General features: G+C 47.0%; 1 protein-coding gene across 2 annotated transcripts in view; it reads right to left on the reverse strand.

The window, feature by feature from the left end:
* Window positions 1-18,887, reverse strand: part of kalrna (kalirin RhoGEF kinase a) — a gene marked incomplete at its 3' end in the record, with an annotated part of 92,723 nt that overhangs the window by 32,331 nt on the left and 41,505 nt on the right. For both annotated transcript variants that reach the window (XM_079253699.1, XM_079253700.1), the window contains exons 27-28: window positions 1,166-1,372; window positions 1,024-1,100 (exon numbers count right to left, since the gene is read on the reverse strand). In XM_079253699.1, coding sequence (XP_079109825.1) covers window positions 1,024-1,100; window positions 1,166-1,372 — 284 coding nt within the window. The remainder of the gene's footprint in view (window positions 1-1,023; window positions 1,101-1,165; window positions 1,373-18,887) is intronic.

An 18,887-nucleotide genomic window follows, 5' to 3' on the forward strand; every position in this document is an offset into this window, starting at 1 on the left:
TGAACTGGACTGAACTGGACTGGCCTTATCTGGACTGGACTGAACTGGACTGAACTGGACTGGCCTTATCTGGACTGGACTGGACTGGACTGAACTGGACTGAACTGGACTGGCCTTATCTGGACTGGACTGGACTGGACTGAACTGGACTGGACTGGACTGGCCTTATCTGGACTGAACTGGACTGGCCTTATCTGGACTGGCCTTATCTGGACTGAACTGGACTGGCCTTATCTGGACTGAACTGGACTGGCCTTATCTGGACTGGACTGGACTGGCCTTATCTGGACTGGACTGAACTGGACTGGACTGGACTGGCCTTATCTGGACTGAACTGGACTGGCCTTATCTGGACTGGACTGGACTGGCCTTATCTGGACTGAACTGGACTGGCCTTATCTGGACTGGACTGGACTGGCCTTATCTGGACTGGCCTTATCTGGACTGGACTGGACTGGCCTTATCTGGACTGAACTGGACTGGCCTTATCTGGACTGGACTGGACTGGCCTTATCTGGACTGGACTGGACTGGCCTTATCTGGACTGGACTGGCCTTATCTGGACTGGACTGGACTGGCCTTATCTGGACTGGACTGGACTGGACTGGCCTTATCTGGACTGGACTGGACTGGACTGGCCTTATCTGGACTGGACTGGACTGGCCTTATCTGGACTGGACTTACGTGTGAATAATTGATGTAATTAATAATTTATTTTTCTGTTTCATTAGAAAATCCGAAATGATGAAAAAAGTAAAATAGAAATAAAAAAATATTAAAATTTTATTTTCCTTTGATCACCGTTAAGCCGCCTGATGCATGAGCTGGAAGTCTGCTGACATCCACGCGCCGATTGTGGGTTTTGTTTGGACTTTTTGTTTTTTTTTCATCAAAAAATATTGATGAACAGAAACATAATGATTATATGACTTCATATTAAAATCTGCGCTTCATGAGAAAACACGCTGCAGGTCAGCTCTGCATGATGAAAAGCGGACATTAAAGCCCCGCCTCCCTGCCTACCTCATCAGTGATGTCATCCTGGTCCGGCTGACCCGGCTCGTTGCCCTTCCTGACGTCCTCTCTTCCTGACCCGGGACCTGTCAATCAGTGGTTTCATTAACCAGTCAGCGGTGAGGAAGCCCCTTCTTACCGCCCATCTTACCCGTCTTCTTCGGCTTGTTGGTGGGGAGCTTCTTAACGGAGCTGCCGTGGCTGAGCCGGCGCACCGGACTGGTCAGCCACTTTCTCAGAGTGTTTCCGGAACGTTTGGGACCCGGAGAGCTTGACTGCAGCGAGCTGAGGGAGGGCTGAGGCTGCAGGTTCGCCACAGACTCCGTCTTCCCATCAGAGCTGCTGACGTGGTAGTTCTCTGAAACACGACAAACAGCCACGGTTACATCAGGAGCTCCTAACAAGTAGCGAACATGGTTAAAACGTAGACTAAACCAGCATCTCATCAGGTCATCTTTTATCCTCAGGCGAAGGGAAACGAGATGCAACGTGAAAACAGGAGCTGATTGTGGGTCTGATGGCAGCAACACATCTGTGAAGAGTTTGAAAAGGAGCAGCAGACGGCTGGAAACGTAACTGGGACAAATCTGAAACTGTTCAGAGAATTAGGAGGAATCCCTGTATGTGTGGGACGAGGCTGGATGCCAGTGATCCTCATGAAAAACAAAGAAAGTCTGGAGAAAGAAGTTACAGCTGGCCAGATTAATATCAGAGGGTCAGAAACATGATGAGAGCACCTTAGAGAGGTAGAGTCTCTCAGAAGTAAAATATGGACAGGGGTTCAATTATCTGCAAACAACCTGAATAAAGGATCTACATTTTGGTTTTGGAGAAAAAAATGCTCCTGATTGTTTTAATGTCAAAAGATTTAAGATCTCACCACCTTCAATGTTTAATATTAAAAATTCAGAGAATCAGAAGGAATCTCTGTATGCTGAGGCTAGGCTAGATGCTGGTGATGTTCTGCATTAACAGCAGACATGATTTTCTACTGGAAACCAGTGCATGGACTCAGGAAGCTTACAGAAACCAGTGTGAACCCAGTTCATGCAGGTTAAAGCTCCATCATATGTGAAGAGGATCCAGAAACACGCCGTCTTCTCTGGACCAAAGCTCATTTAAAATGTTCTGAGTGGAAACCTGGATGAAGATGTGGAATAGTTTGTGGACAGCATGGACGGCGTGTCCTGCAGACTAAAGAGGAGAGGGAGCATCCAGCTTGTTATCAGCCTGCATCTCTGATGGGATGGGGTTGCATTAGTGCCGATGGCGTGGGCAGCTTCCACATCTGGGAAGCTCCATCAATGCTGAAACATCTGCTCCCATCCAGACAACGTCTCTTTCAGGGAAGACCTTCCACCATGCTGGACCACATCCTGATGGTGGAACAGGAGAACTGGTCCAGCAGGACCATGCTGAACCACATCCTGATGGTGGAACAGGAGAACTGGTCCAGCAGGACCATGCTGAACCACATCCTGATGGTGGAACAGGAGAACTGGTCCAGCAGGACCATGCTGAACCACATCCTGATGGTGGAACAGGAGAACTGGTCCAGCAGGACCATGCTGAACCACATCCTGATGGTGGAACAGGAGAACTGGTCTAGCAGGACCATGCTGAACCACATCCTGATGGTGGAACAGGAGAACTGGTCTAGCAGGACCACGCTGAACCACATCCTGATGGTGGAACAGGAGAACTGGTCCAGCAGGACCACGCTGAACCACATCCCGCAGGAGGCGGCGGTCAGGCGGCGGCAGCATGGTGGATCAGCTGGCAGCGGTGGGATGCGGCCGGAGAGGAGAGGAAGCCCTGAGGGGTTGGGATGTTTCCCTCCTACAGCCTCCACATTCACGCCTCCTCCTCCATCTCCCAGCCTTCACCTGCATGAGATTTGTGCTCTGGAACATGTGACCTCGCCACAGCATGTCGCTGGCTGTAGCAGCCATGTCTGTTTATCAGCTCATTTATCTGGACTCTGCTTTGCTTTGGGTTTGTGACTCTTGACACTGTCATGTCTGCTCAGACGGCTGCGTGGTGGCGGTGAGAGTTAACGTGTTTATCAGAAACACAGAAGCAGATAAACGTTCTCCAAACAGCAGCCAAGGTCACGCACAAACACCGGCTTCTCCTCCACAGTCACACTTCAGAGAAAGCCAAACATTCCTGACATCACAGGGCAACTGAGCATGCTCAGTCATGTGTTGCTGAGTGAGGAACATGTCAGCAGAACCGCCACGGCCGCCTGATCACAGAAACCCTGCAAAGTCCAGTGTTGGAAGTGGTGCAGCAAGAGACACTACCTGCGTTTCCACTACAGTTTATTGCAAAATTAAAGTGATATTTGTACAATTTTGAGTAACTAAAAGTACATTTTGCATGCTAAACTTTGACCTGTGATGTCGTCTTTACTGTCGGGGACATAGACTGTATATAAAAGATGGGCGGAGCCTCCGTGACGTCACCCGTAGGTTTCTGAGGAGCTGAATTGAAGCTCGGTGGGCGGTTCCTACCGTCACCATCTTGGCAGCGTCATGCGTGTCGTCTCACCCGGAAAATACAAATATGGGCAAAGAGGTGGAGCTGAGAGGGGGGCCGTGAGCGTCATGGTGGATGATTGACATCAAGCGAACTCCGAACTTTCTGTAGCTAAGAGCTAACCGAGCTAACCCGGAGATAACAGGAGCTAACCAGCTAACGGAGGTAAGCGGGCTAAAGCTAAGTCACGTTGTTAACCGGTTAAAAACCGCGGTTGTTCTACGTTCTTCTGACTTGAAGCAGGAGATCGGGTACCTGTCAATCAAAAGGACACGCCCCTAAATATGCCGAACTTCGAGATTAAATTACTTTTAAACAGGCGAGTTAGAAAAAAATTCACTCCCCCCACAGTTGTCATGAAGGTAAACCCGACATATTAAACCTAAAATGGATTTTTGTACCAGGCTGTAAACATGTTTATTTCTGCTGTAAACCTGTTTATTCCTGCCGTAAAGGTGTTTATTCCTGCTGTAAACATGTTTGTTCCTGCCGTAAACCTGTTTATTCCTGCTATAAACTTGTTTATTTCTGCTGTAAAAATGTTTATTCCTGCTGTAAACCTGTTTGTTCCTGCCGTAAACCTGTTTATTCCTGCTATAAACTTGTTTATTTCTGCTGTAAACATGTTTATTCCTGCTGTAAACATGTTTGTTCCTGCCGTAAACCTGTTTATTCCTGCTATAAACTTGTTTATTTCTGCTGTAAACATGTTTATTCCTGCTGTAAACATGTTTGTTCCTGCCGTAAACCTGTTTATTCCTGCTATAAACTTGTTTATTTCTGCTGTAAACATGTTTATTCCTGCTGTAAACATGTTTGTTCCTGCCGTAAACCTGTTTATTCCTGCTGTAAACATGTTTATTCCTGCTGTAAACGTGTTTATTCCTGCTGTAAACATGTTTGTTCCTGCCGTAAACGTGTTTATTCCTGCTGTAAACATGTTTGTTCCTGCTGTAAACTTGTTTATTTCTGCTGTAAACCTGTTTATTCCTGTTGTAAACTTGTTTAGTTCTTTATTTCCCCTAGTGGATGAAGGGGGAACTGCAGTTTTATACACTTCCACATAGGCTTCACTTTTAACCGCCGGAGGTTGCTGCTTGGTCGTGCAGAAAATTGGTACTTTCTATGGTTGCTTGCGGGTTTTGATCATTGTATAAAAACAATATCCCACTAGCATATTTAGCATACAAATTGGCTAATTAGTCCTCCTCAAACTAGTTAGCGCTGTTGAAGTTAGTTAGTCCTGTTGAGGCTTGTTAGTTCTGTTGAAATGTATTAGCTCTGTTAAAGCTGCTTAGCCCTGGTTAGTTAGTTAGCTCAGATAAAGCTACTTAGCTCTATTGAAGCTAGTTAGCTCAGTTGAAGCTAGTTTAAACTGTATGATGTAATTAATTTCTAATCTTTGTAGATCATTTCTGACGGAAATGAGTTTATTTCAGTTTTACTTTGTCAAACAAAGTTCTTGAAAAGGAAACTACTTTCGTCCTCCATCACTGCTAGAGTTTCTGGCTAGCTGCACTGGGGATGGAAGGGGGGGGACAACAATGTCCTTTGGTGAAACCAGACCACAGTGGACATTTCTGGCCAGCACTGTGGTCGAGGGATGATGATCTGGACAGCTTGCAGCATTTAGGCCATGAACTCTTCTGGATACCGACGTATTCTGTAGTCAGACGTGAGTCCATCAGTCCGACAGATGAAGCCATTTCACCGTTTCTGACGTCGTTTAATGAAGATGTTGTGATGCATCATGAGGATATTCTGAGGTTCAGGTTGAATCAGAACTTTATTTCTGATCCTGTCCCGACATCAGAACATCAAGACATCAGAACCGAAAGAAACATGACGATATATTTATCACAGTTCTCCCTAAAGCTGAGCAGAGGGAAGAAACCGATCTATACAAACTGATTCCTACATGGAACTTAAATGTTTGACATTCTTCTGAGCAGAGATTCTTCTCGCTGCGGCTGTCGTTCTTCACTACAAACACCGGCGGCCAAAATCAGGTGCGACCCAACAGGGAAGCTTTTGTTCTGCATCCAGAGGAAGACAGACGGGCCCTGTTCAAAGCTCCCGTCACTCACCACGTTTAATCACAGGCTGCAGAGATCTGCCGTCCAGTCTGCAGAAACCCGAGCTGCAGCCTGAATGCAGCAGAACAAGGCTTTTTGTCCGTCTGCTTTCATTCTGTTGCTGCAGCACACACACACACGCCATGAATGGCTCCATTGACAGGAGACACACTCGCCTCATACCTGACTTCCTGTTTTCTCTCATCAGTCAGAAACTTTGGTGAATCTATCAAGTAGTTTGTTCTCTTCCACTGCGGAGGGTCGACACGGCTTCCCGACATTTACAGCATGTTTAAATGAAAATGTAGCAGAGTTTACAGCTTACATCAGAGGAAAATACTCGACTCATACGGCCTCGTCACACGGGGAGCGACAAGCGGCGGCAGGGTCGCCCATCACGCTCTCAGCTCGCTTGTCTCCAGGAAACGGGACTGATAGTAAAGGGTTAAACGTTTCCACTGCAGCAGGAGACCGAAATGAAGGACGGCGAGTCGGGAGATCCGGCTCATCCGTTAACTCCACAGCTGATGGAACGTCACGTCACGCCGGATCTCCAGGCCGATGCAGAAAGGTTCCCCCTGATCTGTTCATGAGACCCTCTGATTGGCTGCAGAGCGACAGAAACACTGTTCAGCTTTCTGGTGTGGCGTAGCTTCCCCCGTGTGCACGTCTACGTGCATGAGGGTGAAATGTCACATGCATGAATGTCGCCTGTCGCTTGGCTGAATGAGGGTGATGATCATTGCCTCATGGCGCCCAGAACGCCGCATTCCCACCAGGACAGCGAGCTAGCTGACTTCGGTCCGAGGCTGCAGAGCGACGCGTCACGGATTCTGATCCGGACCAAAGAAACCGACTCGGTCCGCCTACAAACGCCGGTCTCGGTTCCTTTCAAGTGGACTAAATACAGGAAGCGGACTGCAAACCTGATCCACAGAGACCGCCAGGATCTGATCCACCAGAGGATCTGATCCACCAGAGGATCTGATCCACCAGAGGATCTGATCCACCCAGAGGATCTGATCCACCAGAGGATCTGATCCACCCAGAGGATCTGATCCACCAGAGGATCTGATCCACCCAGAGGATCTGATCCACCAGAGGATCTGATCCACCCAGAGGATCTGATCCACCCAGAGGATCTGATCCACCAGAGGATCTGATCCACCAGAGGATCTGATCCACCCAGAGGATCTGATCCACCAGAGGATCTGATCCACCCAGAGGATCTGATCCACCCAGAGGATCTGATCCACCCGAGGATCTGATCCACCAGAGGATCTGATCCACCCAGAGGATCTGATCCACCAGAGGATCTGATCCACCCAGAGGATCTGATCCACCAGAGGATCTGATCCACCAGAGGATCTGATCCACCAGAGGATCTGATCCACCCAGAGGATCTGATCCACCCAGAGGATCTGATCCACCAGAGGATCTGATCCACCAGAGGATCTGATCCACCCAGAGGGTCTGATCCACCAGAGGGTCTGATCCACCAGAGGATCTGATCCACCAGAGGATCTGATCCACCAGAGGATCTGATCCACCCAGAGGATCTGATCCACCAGAGGATCTGATCCACCAGAGGATCTGATCCACCAGAGGATCTGATCCACCAGAGGGTCTGATCCACCAGAGGGTCTGATCCACCAGAGGATCTGATCCACCCAGAGGATCTGATCCACCCAGAGGATCTGATCCACCAGAGGATCTGATCCACCAGAGGATCTGATCCACCAGAGGATCTGATCCACCAGAGGATCTGATCCACCCAGAGGATCTGATCCACCAGAGGATCTGATCCACCAGAGGATCTGATCCACCAGAGGATCTGATCCACGAAGAACTCATCCAACCAGGTGAAACAGTTTTTAAAGGGTCTGATTTAACAGAGAAGTGCAGCGTGAAGCAGCAGGAAGGCCTGAACACAGAGACAGGTGCATTTTGTTTGTTTGGAAAATCTCCACCTGCTCTGAAACGGGGAGAAAAGGGACTAAATGGAAGCTAGTCCTCCTCTGACAGGACATTCACGTCTCCAGAGACGTTCTCCTCCTTCGCCTGAGATTACACAAAAGCAGGTTTGGTCAATTTCATGCTGCTGTACAGGAAACACAAACGGCTGAATTCCAGGTATGATGACGCTCCGAGCGTCCAGCGCAGCTCGCTGAGGCAGCCGCTGAAGGGAAGCTTTACTGTAGTTTCTGTCAGTACAGTAGATCAGAGGAAACTCCTCCCCTCTTGCTTTTTAGTCAATGACAGGAAGAGACAGTAATCTGGGAAGATGACATTCCTCTCATTCCTCCCTCGGCTCTGAGCCTGATATTCTGACAACACCGACCGCAGACTTTACGGTGAAGCAACAACCAGCGCAGAAAGCCTGAAAGCTCAGGTGGAGTCATTAAAGTCTGAGCCTGCAGAGGATTTGCTGTTCCTGTCCGTAAGAGTCGCATTAAAAGGACTAAATACTAGAACACGACGACACCAGAGCTTTGTTTGCAGTTTGGGTTGAAGCACCTGATGACATGCAGATACGCAGCGTCTCTGCAGTCGGATCAGACGGCGCTGAGCCGATGAAAGCAGCTCTAAGAAAACCTTCTGGGAGGAAGCTGGAAGTGTTTCTACATGACTTCAGATGGGCCGCACTCAGACCACATCATGTGATTAAAGCTTTCGGCACCTCACGACGATGGTACACTTCCTTAACCCTTTAATGCCTTAACTTCAATACTTCCTAGAGAAGGCCTCCATGAGGCACCACTGAGGAGTCATTTTGATGCTTAAATAAAGCACAGCGTCTACTTATTCCCACCATGTTCTACGTTCCTACAGAACGAATGAAGAGCAACCTGGAGACCTCAACCACTGCAGGTCCATCTCAAACCTCACACTTTAACACAAAATAATAGCAAATTTATTTAATAACAGCTTCATAAATCCTTGGTACCTGACTGCTCTGATATCTTTTAGTCATGATTTGGACGGGACACAGCCCGGAAACTTTCTTCAGTGACCTCCATCTAAATACTGAAGTTCTGTTTGATTTCTGCTTGATCTCAACGTCCCAGTAAACCAACTGGAAAATAGGCTGGGATCTCTGGTGTGATTCTGATGTCAGTTGGTGACCAAAGGTCAAACAAGATGACACGTGAAGTTCCACCAGGCTCCCCGTTGGGCCCCTGTTGTTCAGTATCTACATGTGGAGCTCCACCAGGCTCCATGTTGGGATCCTGTTGTTCAGCATCTACATGTGGAGTCCCACCAGGCTCCATGCTGGGCCCCTGTTGTTCAGTATCTACATGTGAAGCTCCACCAGGCTCCATGTTGGGATCCTGTTATTCAGCATCTACATGTGGAGTCCCACCAGGCTCCATGTTGGGCCCCTGTTGTTCAGTATCTACATGTGGAGCTCCACCAGGCTCCATGTTGGGATCCTGTTATTCAGCATCTACATGTGGAGTTCTACAAGGCTCCATGTTGGGCCCTGTTGTTCAGCATCTACATGTGGAGCTCCACCAGGCTCCATGTTGGGATCTTGTTATTCAGCATCTACATGTGGAGTTCTACAAGGCTCCATGTTGGGCCCTGTTGTTCAGCATCTACATGTGGAGCTCCACCAGGCTCCATGTTGGGATCTTGTTATTCAGCATCTACATGTGGAGTTCTACAAGGCTCCATGTTGGGATCTTGTTATTCAGCATCTACATGTGGAGTTCTACAAGGCTCCATGTTGGGCCCTGTTGTTCAGTATCTACTGTGGAGTTTCAGCAGGCAAGATGCTGAAGACAAGATGACATGTGAAGTTCCACCAGGCTCCATGTTGGGCCCCTGTTGTTCAGTATCTACATGTGGAGCTCCACCAGGCTCCATGTTGGGATCCTGTTATTCAGCATCTACATGTGGAGTTCTACAAGGCTCCATGTTGGGCCCTGTTGTTCAGTATCTACTGTGGAGTTTCAGCAGGCTCCATGTTGGGCCCCTGTTGGTTAGTATTTACATATGGAGTACCACAAGGCTCCATGTTGGGACCATGTTGTTTAGTATTTACATGCTTCCACTAACTCAGATTATCAAAAACCAAAATATGGCACTGTGCTATTTACTACTGTTGGTCTCATCAGGAGACTCTGGTTCCAGACAAACCATGGATTCATGTCACTGTCAAATAAGCACTTAGAATGTTCCAGAATTTTCTTCAACTAAATTGAAGGTAAATCTTAAACTACTGCCTTCAGTAGCAACTGTTAGCATGACCTTTTGGACTCTGAGCTAAATCTAAATATTCATATTAAAACACTAAGCAAAGCAACCTTTTACCAGCTAACAAAAGTTTCTATAACAAGAGATCTTTTGGCCATAAGAGCTACTGAGACGTCTCAGATCAGATTAACTTGACATTTAATTTAAAATGTGAAAGTTTTAATGTTCTGTTTCTTTTATCTGGAGCAAACTACATAAAAAACTGAAGTCTGCCCTAAACTTGCTTCTGTCAAGCAACACTGCAACTGTAGTAACTCAGTCACCTCCACTCCAGGGCCACCATTCACCTGTACCAGACCCACCCTCATTTCCAGTTCTCCAGTCACAATGTGATAAACAACAAGCCAGGAAACATACAGATCACTGTGACTTCTATAAAAAACCATGACTAACATTCAGCCTGATGTCTTATTGAGAGTCTTCCTCATCGCTGGAAAATGTTTGGTTTTTTATGCTGATTTTCTTCATGACAAACAACTTCTTGTGAATCAGATTCCACAAAACCTGACCACACACACTTTCTGTTAAAGTGTGAGCTAAGCAACATCCCCCAAACAGAAAACAATCAGAAAGTCTGAGGATTCAGTAACAAAAAAGTTATGTTTACAATCTTTATGAAACTCTTTCTAAGTTTTTATTCGGAAATTTTAAATTAATTCCTGACAACATAACATTTTCCTTCTTTAGCAACAACACTGACAGATGAATCATTCAAGTAAAGTAAAATATAAGGAATCCAAAGCGAAGTTAATATTAGCTTATTGTTGACTAAGCTATCTTTTGGGTAAACAGTAGCTGAGACCAACAGAGCTAGGCTACTCTCTTTATTCTGGTTTAACTCAGCAGCTAATGCAGCTAATCCTGCAGCTGATACTTTAAGCTAACGTGGTAGCCAACATTTCCATGTGAACAAAGCATTAAATGTTACCGTTTGAAGAAGCACTCTCTTCTCAGACTAAAATTATCTTATCTTGGAAAAAAACCCAAAACTCATGTAAACCAACATTATCATAGTTTGGCTGCGACAGTCATCTACTTCGGTCTGAAAAGAATGGTTTAATGATGTAGTTTTCGCTAATATTTATGTTAGCATTGTCATGTTTAGACAAAAAGACACTTGTAGTCATCTTGTTATGCTAAAATACAAGTTATAAATGACTTTGCTTAGGCTAACTGTAGTTAATATCTTTATACGAATAGCATATCTTGGGCTAACATAGTTAATGGGTAATCCTAACAAAACATCTAATATATTTTTGATAAATAATTAATATTATTCATTATTTTACACAATTTAGTCTGATTAAGAGTAACGGAGAAGCCTGAGTCTATCCCAGCAATCATCAGGCGCTGACTTTCAAGTCTCCAAAAAAGCTCCTGACTCAAAAGATGAACGAGAGTTGTGTCGAACATAACAGAAAACTTAGCAAAGAACCCGTTTAAACTGGATATTTATGTTTGTCACAAAGACATCTGTTTGCAGGATTTTAGTTTCATCTGTGAAAACCAGGAAAATAAGAGTTTAACAGACAGAAAACCTGGTTTTAGCAGCAACAAGGTGAATTCCTGCTAGCTGGGAACTACAGTCTGTTTATTTCATCGTTATTTCTTAGAAGGAAAATTGAACTTCTGTCACCAAGTGTCCAAAAAAACAACCTGATTTCATGTTACTCATGATTTGCTGTAAGTGGTGAATTAACCACAAACTGAGTAAAAAGCAGATCTTACAAAGCGAAAGCTTGGAGTTCTGTGTGGGTAGAAATGATAATGGGAATCCAGCTGCTAAAACGACCAAAATCTTCACCATCATCATGTCGTCACAGTTTCACCTTTCTGGCTCCAACTTTGTGAAGATGAGGACTTGCAACATTTCAGCGTGAAAGTGGATTTCCAGTAAATCATTAAATTTACCAAACGGCCTCCACCTTCAGACAGGCGGAGCAAGACAACTCCAGCTGGCGGGGTTCGGGCGATACCGACTGGTTCTGCATGCGGACCATCCTGGTGCCTCCGTTGTTTCACGCAGTGACTGTTTAGTCATGTGCAAACACGTGAAAAGTTCTGTTTGCAAAGTGAATGTTGGTGGTTTCTCCTGTTGCCATGGCAACGTAATCAGCGCACACACTGAGGTCAAACATCAGCGAAGGAAACAGAAAATCTCTGCTCATAAAAACAGAAAAGCAGTGTGCAAATTTCAAGTTTAAGACAGTTCGGTCACATGATGCAGAAGAGTGGCTCGATGAGATCCAGCCAAGACGCAAAGGCAGGGAAACGGCAGGATAACCATCATAACCACATCAGACAGAGTTAATGAGCTGAAACCACATGGTTTCTTCATATCATATGTTCTACCTGGTTGTCAAGGCAACCATCCAGGCTTTCAATCTACGGACAACACCAGTCGGAAATGATTAGATTTTCTTACTTCAGATGTGAAATGATCGTCGTGCTCATTTGCTTAAAACTGATCTTTAACTTCCTCTTCAGGTTCAGCGAACAGACCAGTTTCTCCCAGTTAGCCATACTAACGTGAAAACAACTCGAACCACACCACAGGACCTCCTTGTTGGTTTGGTTCAGAGTCTTTTGGATGGATTCAGTTAGTGGAAAATACTGCAGCTCATCCCAAAACTGGGCCCACTAAGCAAGCATCATTCATATGATCTCTTTATAAACCACTGTAAAGTTCCCTCACTGAGAACTTCGCCTGCACGTTGGCAGCAATCTTGGTGGTCACCAGATAAAGCAGGCTGCCAGCAGGTCGGCTGCCACAGCTGGCTAGCTGCTGTTAGCGGCTCGGCTGCCACAGCTGGCTAGCTGCTGTTAGCGGCTCGGCTGCCACAGCTGGCTAGCTGCTGTTAGCGGCTCGGCTGCCACAGCTGGCTAGCTGCTGTTAGCGGCTCGGCTGCCACAGCTGGCTCGCTGCTGTTAGCGGCTCGGCTGCCACAGCTGGCTCGCTGCTGTTAGCGGCTCGGCTGCCACAGCTGGCTCGCTGCTGTTAGCGGCTCGGCTGCCACAGCTGGCTCGCTGCTGTTAGTGGCTCGGCTGCCACAGCTGGCTCGCTGCTGTTAGCGGCTCGGCTGCCACAGCTGGCTCGCTGCTGTTAGCGGCTCGGCTGCCACAGCTGGCTAGCTGCTGTTAGTGGCTCGGCTGCCACAGCAAGCTAGCTGCTGTTAGCGGCTCGGCTGCCACAGCTGGCTCGCTGCTGTTAGCGGCTCGGCTGCCACAGCTGGCTAGCTGCTGTTAGTGGCTCGGCTGTCACAGCTGGCTCGGCTGCTGTTAGCGGCTCGGCTGCCACAGCTGGCTCGCTGCTGTTAGCGGCTCGGCTGCCACAGCTGGCTAGCTGCTGTTAGCGGCTCGGCTGCCACAGCTGGCTAGCTGCTGTTAGCGGCTCGGCTGTCACAGCTGGCTCGGCTGCTGTTAGCGGCTCGGCTGCCACAGCTGGCTCGCTGCTGTTAGCGGCTCGGCTGCCACAGCTGGCTCGCTGCTGTTAGCGGCTCGGCTGCCACAGCTGGCTCGCTGCTGTTAGCGGCTCGGCTGCCACAGCTGGCTCGCTGCTGTTAGTGGCTCGGCTGCCACAGCAAGCTAGCTGCTGTTAGCGGCTCGGCTGCCACAGCTGGCTCGCTGCTGTTAGCGGCTCGGCTGCCACAGCTGGCTAGCTGCTGTTAGCGGCTCGGCTGCCACAGCTGGCTCGGCTGCTGTTAGCGGCTCGGCTGCCACAGCTGGCTCGCTGCTGTTAGCGGCTCGGCTGCCACAGCTGGCTAGCTGCTGTTAGCGGCTCGGCTGCCACAGCTGGCTAGCTGCTGTTAGCGGCTCGGCTGTCACAGCTGGCTAGCTGCTGTTAGCGGCTCGGCTGCTACAGCTGGCTAGCTGAGTTTCAGTGTTGATGATGGTCTCAAATATTGTAAAACGCCCATGTTTCCTCAAACTAACATTAAATCTTGAAACATGGAGACGTCCTTCGATTATAAATTATGCTAATATTTTCTGCGTCTGCTAGTTTTTACTTTGACATGAAGAGGAGACACTTTGTTTGGAGAACTGTCACCAGCTGGAGGTCTGATTCCCATTCTGCCACCAGACATTAATAAATGTCCAACTACTTGTAAGCTTTCAGTTCTGCTGCTGTCAAACTGACCAGCTCGTTGTAAACATGCTGGGAAGCTAAACCTGCTAGCTAAATCTTCTTCAGGAGGCAGTTTTGGAGGTTTGTAAACCAGGATGTTGAAAATCTGAAGGTCTCGATCACCAACAAGCTGTCTGACATGATCATATAAGAGCTGATTTGGAAAATGTAAAGGTTGCTAGCATCATGCTAGCTAGTCGGATGGTCCGTGCAGCTCCCAGTTCCAGATTCAAAGTCGAACTGGTCCAACTATCTGGAACAATGTAAATCTACAAACAAGACAGTCTGAAACTGCTGCTGAGACACTTTGGTCAAACTTGGTTGCTGTTTAAGGTTAACCTTTTTCAGGATTTTCCTGATCCGGGTCTCCAGGCCCACAAACCTGCAGGTTTTAGAGGTTTCCTGGTCCTGGATCAGACTAATGAGTCATTAACAGGATCTATTTAATCCTGAGCAGGGAAACTGAACCCTGCAGGGCAGTGGACCGCAGAACTGGTCTGCCTCATCTTACAGTGTCTCATCCACAGAAAACAGGAAATATAAGCATGTTTCTGTAGATTTATAGATATACAACCAGACTGGCATGAGGGCGAGTCAAGCAGAGTTTCACACAAACCAGAGAAACCGGTAGAGCAGCATGCCGACCAGAACTGCAGTCCTCAGGACCTGTGGATCCAAAGTCCAACATGTGTCCACACGTGGAGGAAAGTTAACCTTTAGCTAGCAGCTTTACACACACCTCAACAGAGAGTTTTATCACAACACAGAGACTTTGTTCAGTTTCAGCTCAGCTGTAGCTTCCGAGTGAAGAATCCACCTGAGAGACGGGGAGATCCTCCAGCTGTTCCCCAGGAGAAGACAGCTGGGCGATGCTTCTAATGCTCCGTGTTCAGGGCTACAGCGCCGTCCAACACCCAGGGGACATTTCCATCTTTACATCCAGCCATCCGCTCGGGTTCAGGGCAGTCAGGACTCAGACAGACACCTCACAGAAACCGCTCCGCTTCGTTCAAATAGACGTGGACAGAAGAAGAGTTGGCATGGAAGTACATGAGGAAGAATCAGGCTCAGTTTCAAAAGTAACTAAATCCAGTATCAGTTTAATGGACGACGTCCTCGGAGTTCCAGCTGGGTTTATTCAGAAAACCAATAAAAATCTGTTATTTTTTCATAACTGTATAAAATATCAGTTTTAACATTAAAATCCCGTTTATCTAGAATATAGGACCTAAGCAGACCTGGATGTGGTCCAAAGTCCAGTCTGCTTTGCAGCAACAGAACCAGAACCTTTTATCGCATTCACACTGGCGACGTTTGGTCCAGATTAAATGAACCCTGGTCCACTTCCACATACAGTCCGGTTCGTTTGCAGCAGTGTGAACGCTCATTCAGGCCAAAGAACCGAACTCTGGTCCGCTTTGTGCAGCATAAAAGCTAACGAAGCGTTGAGCAGACCAAAGGCAGGAAGGGATGTCAACACGATGGATGTGTGGCTGCTCATACCGGACAGAATTCGGTGAAATGCGGATCAAGTCTTAAAGCGTAAATCCCAACCTGACAAACACCGCCATCTGAAGTCTGTTTTAAACATCCAGTGATGAAACTGACTCTTCAGAAATGAGGACAAGGTGGTTTGTTGGTGGATTCAACTCACCGTTAAAACACCTACATGCCCAAAATCCGCTTTTCTCCCAGAGAAAACGCAAAATTCAGATTTTTAATCAACGCTTTTTATAGATGCGTTCTTTTTTTTTTAATGCGATTTGTTAAAAAGATCGTGATGAGTTTCACAGATTTCTCCAACAATCCTGATAAAAATCCAGCTTTTATAAAAGTATTTAACATTTATCTGGCGACCCCACAGAGGTCCCGACCCGCAGTTTGGGAACCACTGTTCTACAGAACACAGTGAGGACACAGTGTGTTCAGTCAGAGGCTTCTTCAGGTCATTCCTGCCTGCAGCGTCCACAACAATATGATGATTATTTACGTTACAATTTTACTTCAGCAGGTTCATAAAGTTAGAAAGCATGTGACACGGAGCAGAAAGGAGGTAAATATGAATCCCGCAGCGCCTCCTGACAGGAGGAGCCTCAAACCTCCTGCAGCTCCGTCCAGCTTGAGGTCATGTGATCAGACTTCTGGATCCGCAGAGCGAAGCTGAGCGTCTGCTGCAGGAGTTCACAACGAGTCCGCGACTCCAGCCAGAAGCTGTGTCACAACCTGCCACACACCCACACGACTGCTCAACAGACTGCACGAAACGGGACGACTTCCTGTTTCACGCCCGCTTTTCCACCGACACACACACACACACACACACACACACACACACACACGTGCATCCACACCTCGCCTCACCTGCAGCGTTGTAGCAGCAGCAGCAGCAGCGACTCAGAATCCATCCACAGCAACGCTTCATCCTGACACACACATCCTAACACACACTCCTCTAACCTCACTGACTGGATCTGATCCACCGTCTGCACGGCAGGAGAGTCCAGACCACACTGCCGAGACCCGGGGAGGGAGAGTCTGCACATGAGGGAGGAGGCGGAGCAAACACACCAACACACACCACCACCACACACACACACACACACACACACACACACACACACACACACACACACACACACACACACACACACACACACACACACACACACACACAACACACGCATGTGCCGGTCCCTCCCCTAGACCGACCGGCTTCTGGAGCAGAAGTCACTCTTAATCCGACTCCAGCTTCTCTTTCCGCTGTTTACCCTGGCCGTTGCTATGGAAACCACGACATTCGGCTCACCTTCCAGAGGCCGATTGGTCCGAATCCTTAAAAAAAAACTTCAACAACCTGGAGGTGACTCTTCTATCGTCTCCTTCATAGCGCAGCAAGAAGGTCGCTGGTTCGAGCCTCGGCTGGGGGGGGGGGGGGGGGGGGGGGGGGGATTTCTCGTGCGTGGGCTGGTTTTCTGCCTTCACCGTCCAAAGACATGATGTTTGGTTAACTGATCACTAAAGTCTCCCCATGTTTGTCTGTGCTGGACTGGAAACATGTCCAGGTGTACCTGATGACGGCGGGATAGCCTCCAGCTTCCCGCGACCCCGTGGACCGCCGAAGCACTACAGAAAATTAATGAAAGTGATATAAATCTAAGTAAACACAAAAAAAAAATTAAAAGCCAAATAAATGACAAACAAAAATCATCATTTTATTTATTGATGCAATCTAAGTTAATGCATAAACTGTAGTTAAAAAAGTAATTTAAAAATATCAAAAGTCATTTTAAATTTAAAAAATCTTAAAAAATAGATATATAAACTACATTTTAGGACCATAAGGTCCATCAAGAGAGAGGATACATCTTAATCAGTTTTCATTGTTAAATCCCCATCAAGCTACATTGTAACCGTGTGGTTTGTAATAAGATTGATTTAATTTTTATGTTTGATATATACATGATATTGGAGGTGGAGTATGTAAAATTTTCAATATTTTCAAAATAAATTAACTACTAAAATAACTACAATCATAATTAGATTTTTTTTTTAACATGTAGGTTCCAGTCTGTCCATATTTGATGCGTTAATTAATAATAAGTTTCATTAATGACAAATGACAAAAAGCACTTTTTTTTTTACTGGTAGGCAAACATTCTTTGTCATTAATTAAACTTGTAATTTAATAACGCATCAAATATGGACAGACTGGAACCTACATGTTTAAAAAACTATCTAATTATGATTGTAGTTATTTTTTTAGTTATTTTGAAAATAATAAAAATCTTACATACTCCACCTTTAAAAGTTTTTATTCAGGTTTTAAAGCCGAGATTCAGAGAAACTGAGGAGCTTCTCCAGGAAAAACTTTACTCACACCAGAGGAAAACTAACGCTACAAATTCCTACAACCTGCAAAGCTAAAGACTATCAATATAAAAACTAAAAATACAAATAAACACAAAGCACCACAAACAAAAAAAAAATAAAAAACAAAAATCAAAACTTTGGGGTGGGACTTCAACGTGTTGACTATGATTAATTACAGAAAAATCAACGCATTTAATCGCACAACGTTTGTCAGAGCACAACTTCCTGCTGCACCGATGACACTGATGCACATGCTACTACTGCTAGCTTAGCACAGGGCTGCTAAGCTAGTAGCGCTGTGCTGCATTTAGCTATGTTTCAGACCCTCCAGCGAGTCTGTTTGACAACAAAGAGACTATCAACACGTTCAGTAACTTCTTTGGCAACATTGGAAACTTTTGGTGAGTAACATTAAAAGAATGTAATATTTACTCTCAGTTAGCAGCAGTAGCTGCTAAGCCCCTCCCCCGTCCAGAAGAAGTCTCTAGAAGCGGCGTAAGCCCCTCCCCCGTCCAGAAGAAGTCTCTAGAAGCGGCTTAAGCCCCTCCCCCGTCCAGAAGAAGTCTCTAGAAGCGGCGTAAGCCCCTCCCCCGTCCAGAAGAAGTCTCTAGAAGCGGCGTAAGCCCCTCCCCCGTCCAGAAGAAGTCTCTAGAAGCGGCGTAAGCTCCTCCCCCGTCCAGAAGAAGTCTCTAGAAGCAGCGTAAGCCCCTTCCCCGTCCAGAAGAAGTCTCTAGAAGCAGCGAAAGCCCCTCCCCCGTCCAGAAGAAGTCTCTAGAAGCGGCGAAAGCCCCTCCCCCGTCCAGAAGAAGTCTCTAGAAGCGGCGTAAGCCCCTCCCCCGTCCAGAAGAAGTCTCTAGAAGCGGCGTAAGCCCCTCCCCCGTCCAGAAGAAGTCTCTAGAAGCGGCGTAAGCCCCTCCCCCGTCCAGAAGAAGTCTCTAGAAGCGGCGTAAGCCCCTCCCCCGTCCAGAAGAAGTCTCTAGAAGCGGCGTAAGCCCCTCCCC

This window comes from Telmatherina bonti (assembly GCF_933228915.1).
Source record: "Telmatherina bonti genome assembly, chromosome: 15".
Classification (NCBI taxonomy): domain Eukaryota; kingdom Metazoa; phylum Chordata; class Actinopteri; order Atheriniformes; family Telmatherinidae; genus Telmatherina; species Telmatherina bonti.